This window comes from Octopus bimaculoides, chromosome 20 (assembly GCF_001194135.2).
Source record: "Octopus bimaculoides isolate UCB-OBI-ISO-001 chromosome 20, ASM119413v2, whole genome shotgun sequence".
NCBI lineage: Eukaryota > Metazoa > Mollusca > Cephalopoda > Octopoda > Octopodidae > Octopus > Octopus bimaculoides.
Genome location: NC_069000.1, coordinates 30253173 through 30258308, shown reverse-complemented (window position 1 = coordinate 30258308; position 5136 = coordinate 30253173). Strand labels below are relative to the sequence as shown.

Sequence of the window (5136 nt, the reverse complement as noted above, 5' to 3'; positions counted from 1 at the left end):
TATATATACATATATGTGTGTATGTGTGTGTGTGTGTGTGTGTGTGTGTGTGTGTAGATATATTGAAACCAAGTGAAGTCATTAGAATCGACTCTAGTGTTTTACTGGTTCCATAGTTTCCAACCCTTCCTCGGAAAGAATAAAAGAATGTAAAACAAAAGATTGTTTCTTGGCTCTATTTGAGCACAGAATAATATTAATAACGATAAATAATAGTAATTATAGTGGTGGGGGTGGTAGTAGTCAATAATAATAATAATAATAATAGTCTTCATTTCTATCACTTTCTTATTTTCTTTCTTTTGTCTTGCCTTCCTCCTTCTTTTTCTCTGTCAATCTGATTATCTCTCACTCACTCTTCTCTATACCCGCGCTCTCACTTTAGTTCTCTCAGTTTGTCTGTCTGATGTCTGTATGTCTGCATGTCAATCTGTCTGTTTGTCTGTCTGTCTCTCTCTCCTGTCTCTTTCTCTGTCTCTTTCAATTTCCCCTTCTCTCTTTCTGCCTCTGTCACATTGTCTCTCTTTTCGTTATGTCTATCGCTGATGTGTGCCGCCAAGCCAACACAGCAAGGCCAGTAGAATCAGCTATTTAAGAGGGCTCGCCGGTAGCGAGCTGCGTCCGTATCCACCACGTTGATCTCAACGGTATCAATGTCTGAACAAGGATCCCCATGGTGGCTGAGTTCCCGGGAACTATCCATTTCCGAATCAACATCCACTTCAGCATCGACCGAAACCAATGTCAAGTCATCGAGACCCGACTGCTTCCGGTTGCAACTCGATGTAGCTGTGTGGTTACCCGGTTCTGTCGATTTCGAAGTTTTGCGCATCTCGTGATCCTCGTGCACTTTTCTCTGCATCTTTTTGTGTTTCATTCTCCTGTTCTGGAACCATGTTTTCACCTGCAAACAACAACACAGAAACTAATAAGGATGGTGATGGTGATGGTGAGGAATGATGGGGGTGAAGTGGGAAGTGCTAGTTTTTTTAGTGGTGATAGTGTTTGTTTTGTAGTGTGTTAGTAATACTTGTTATTTGTTGTTAACCATGAACAGCCCTGATTCGAATCGACTTTTCATAAAAGGCATTCCAATTGTGCCCATATTGACTAGTTTTTCAGGCTCAACGAATCTTGGTTTCAGGGGTTTCAAGATTTTATTTTTACATGGTTTGGTTGGAGTGAGGTAGAACATTGGCCTGATGTTAGAAGACTGTCTGATAAGGTGTTTGCTTCCTGATGGGATGTTGGGTAATGTTATTTGGGGTTATTATGTTTAGTATCTAAAATAATCGAATCCTAGATAAAATGTCACTCATGTGTTGTCAGTTTTGTTTTAACACCAGGATGTGTTGTTTGCATTGGAGTCATTCCTAGTAATGATGTTTGGGAATATGTTCGGTTATCATGCATCATAGCCTCGTGAGATAGTTGGTAAGGTGGATGCATGTATCTCTATGTTTATTATATTAATGTCATTCATGATGCTTGCATCTTTGTTGACTTTTGGCATTTCCAGTGTAATGTTGTGACCTATAAAATTCTAAAGTCGTTTTTGCTTTGTACAAAATATAGAAGTGTATATAACTTATGAGGCTCACAGCATAGTTTGGTTTGTTCTATCATATCAACGTATAATTTATAATTAATGGCTTAATAAGTTAATTGCTTGGTGAGTTTTTGCAATGTGAGTATCTATGCCTGATGATGAAACGTGTCAATTTTGTATTACAGTATGGTTACGTATTTTTAATATTGTAGCGTGTACACTGGCTACGTCGGTTGTTGCTGGATATTGTGATTTGGAGTGAGTTAAGGTGACATTTTAGTACTCTGTGTTTTGAGTTGTGTAAATTTTCTGGTGCTTTAAGTTGGTGTCTAAGAATTTTGTCCTTTTCTATTTATCTATTTATGTATGCAGTGGAAGAAAATTTGGTGCTTTTGGTGACTTACCCTCGTTCAACCGCCATTCCAGTTCTGATCGTCTCATCTTTCTATGGTATGTAATATTGAGTTTAACAATAAGATTCTCTTTAAGATGGTAGCCATTAGTTTTAGTAGATCGAATGAGCGCATAGAGGTTTACCAATTGGATCATTTGGGGTAGGAGTAGGCAGATGTAGTAGCATTGTTGGTAGCATTGTATTAGGTATTACTGATTTTGTATAATCCGTAGGGTCATATTGTAGTAGTGGAGTATGTATAGCGGTGGTGGTAATGTTTTATTGTGGTGGTATTGGGTGTAGTGTAGTGTTTTCACTTGTATTTATTGACAATGTTGTTGCGTAGTGGTACCGTTGTAGTTGTTTAGCTCCTGGTCAACCCTGACCCAGTAAACCCACAGACAAAGGTTTTACAGTCATGTCCATCTCGACTTTATTCAGACATAGCATATCTAAAGCACCATTACTCTATGCATTTTCCTGTGTGTTTCTTTTAAAGAAGAAAATGTGTAATTTGAGAGGGTGTTGACTGCTGTTTCTAACAGATCAAGCAGCTACATAGACGCTTACTCGTTGGATCGGAGTGTTGCTGCTGTTGTTGTTTTGCCTCAAGTCTGCACTAAACGAGCAGACCTATGATCAAAGATATTCCAACCGTGACCATCTCATCTCATGTGCGCAGAGTGATGTAGGAGAATATTGTTATTGTTGTTGACGTTTAGTTGGTATATAATAGAATGATAGGTAAGGTTATGAATAATGGCGATGATGATGATGCTGGTGTTGGTAGTACTGATAGTTTCGATAATGAAGATAGTCGCAGTGATGATGATGGTGGTGATGGTGGTGATGGTGGAGGTGTTGGTTATGATGATGATGATGATGCTGAGGATGATGATAATGATGATAATGATGATAGACATACCTGGGTTTCCGACAAACTGAGCTGCGAAGCGAGTTCTACTCTCTCTGGTGTGGACAGGTACCGCTGGGCTTCGAACCTCTTCTCCAGGCCATTCAGCTGCTGGTCACTGAAGACAGTCCTAGCTTTCCTCCGTCTACACTGTTTTCCTCCGTTTACGTCATGTTGGAATAATGGCGGCAACGGGAACCCTGTAGTGGTAGGAGGAGGAGGAGGAGGAAGAGGAGAAAGAGAAAAGAAAGAGAGAGTGAGAAAGAATAATCAATTAGATAACGGTGATGGTTGTGGTTGTGATGATGGTGATGATGGCAGTGATAGTGGAGATGGTGGTATTGCTGGTGGCATTAGTAGTGGTCGTCGTTGTGGTGGAGGTGGTGGAGATTTATATCCCCGCTAGCGACATAAACAAGAGTGCGTTTTGCACCAGAGAGCCAATACAGGAGTTACTCCCATGGCATCTACCGCAGTATAGTTTGTTCTAACAGAACATCGACGTTTAAGTGGCGATAAACAATATTTGATGTGTCGTTCCATATATTTTTCAGAGTAAAGAGTGATTTGTGGAGATTTGGTTGATATTTCTAGCTTGCTGTGTGACCATATAGAAGATTGCTCGTGGCATTACTGGTTGTAGTAGTACTAATGGTTTTGGAGGTGGTAGTGATGGTCATTAGTGATACTTGTGACGATTGGCAAGGTAGTAGTTGTAATAATGTGGTGGGATTGGCGGTGTTGGTGGCAGTAATAAGGATGATGGTATTTTTGTAATTGTTATGGTAGCAGTTGTGAAGGTAGTGGCGACAGGGGTTTTGGTGGTAGTAGTACCAGGAATGTGTTTAATATGTAAAACTAGTCGGGTGGTGAGCAGGCAGAATCGTTAGTAAACCGGACCAAATGCTTTGACGCATTTCGTCTGTTTTTAGGTTCTGAGTTAAAATTCTGCCAAGGTCGACCTTGCCTTTCATCCTTTCGATATCGATAAAATTAGTACCAGTCGAGCACTGGGATCATTGTAATCGACTTAACCCCTCCCCCGAAATTGCTGGCCTTGTGACAAAATTTGAAACCAATATGTAAAATTGGTATATCCAATTATGTTACACCGTTAAATTGAATGGCTATTTAAGCAATGAGTTACTGGATGGTTAATGGGTTGGATGTGGTGCTGAAGAGGGAGTAAGAACTGAAACGTGCATGTACACACCCGTTACCTATTTTTCTGTCTTCTATCACATTGCTTACATATACGTATTCGTTTACGAAACGTCGTAACTTTCAGCACTGGCTCTAATTTCAATACAAAACTGTAGAAATAACTTTTAAAAATGATTTAATTCCACCACTAACACAGGTGGGGTACAGTATTAACTTATAAACCTTTAATATACTTGGTATATTATGGTTACATAATGGAATACGGTGTTCAAACCAGCAATTAATATGTTTGCGCTAGTTGCCAGGAATGTGTTTAATTTTGTAAAATCCACTTGTGTTACACCCACTAGCGTAGCTAGAGTGTGTGCCACCCGGGGTGGCCCTTCCTTTGTCGCCCTCGGACTCCATAAAAAAACACATATTGCCTACAGCAGACACAAAAGTGCCACCTCTTTAAAAGTGCTGCCCGGGGCGGACCGCCCCTACCGCCCCATCCAGCTACGCTAGTGGTTACATCACTACATCTGGTAGCTATTTAAGCAATGTTTTCGTGGATAGTTACTGAACCCATTAACCATGTAATGCTGCAGAAGGTGCTATAACTCCTGAAATACGCATGTACACCCGTTAGCTATTTTTCTGTTTTTGATCGCATTGTTTACATACACGTATTCGTATACGAAACGTTGTAACTTCCAGCGCTGGCTCTAATCTCTAAACAAAATCTCTAGAAATAACTTTAAATAGTGATGTTAATACTAGCTAATGCCTATTACCTCACGACCAGCAGATATTTTATCGGAAACGTTACAGACATGAGCATACTAATCCAATGTTATTTTCAGAACCGCTGAGCTTCGAACCTCTTCTCCAGGCTATTCAGCTGCTGGTCACTGAAGACAATCCTACCTTTCCTCCGTCTACACTGTTTCCCCCCTGTTTACGTTATGTATCGAAGACATTATCAAATTTATGCTTCTTGCGTCATTTGAAGGATATTTGGCTGCTATTTCTAGCAGGTCGAGACATTCTTATTTTGTATTGTTGACAGGTGTATGTATCTCTCTCTCTCTCTCTCTCTCTCTCTCTCTCTCTCTCTCTCTCTCTCTCTCTCTC

The 5136-nt window shown here is 40.2% G+C and overlaps 1 protein-coding gene across 1 annotated transcript in view; it reads right to left on the bottom strand.

The window, feature by feature from the left end:
- Positions 1-25: 25 nt before the first annotated feature.
- The window catches only part of LOC106873819 (brain-specific homeobox protein homolog), an 11599-nt gene continuing 6488 nt past the window's right edge, over positions 26-5136 (bottom strand). Inside the window, exons 2-3 of the mRNA XM_014921331.2 lie at positions 2869-3056; positions 26-904 (exon numbers count right to left, since the gene is read on the bottom strand). Of these exons, the coding sequence (XP_014776817.1) occupies positions 584-904; positions 2869-3056 (509 nt within the window). The 3' untranslated portion in view covers positions 26-583. The remainder of the gene's footprint in view (positions 905-2868; positions 3057-5136) is intronic.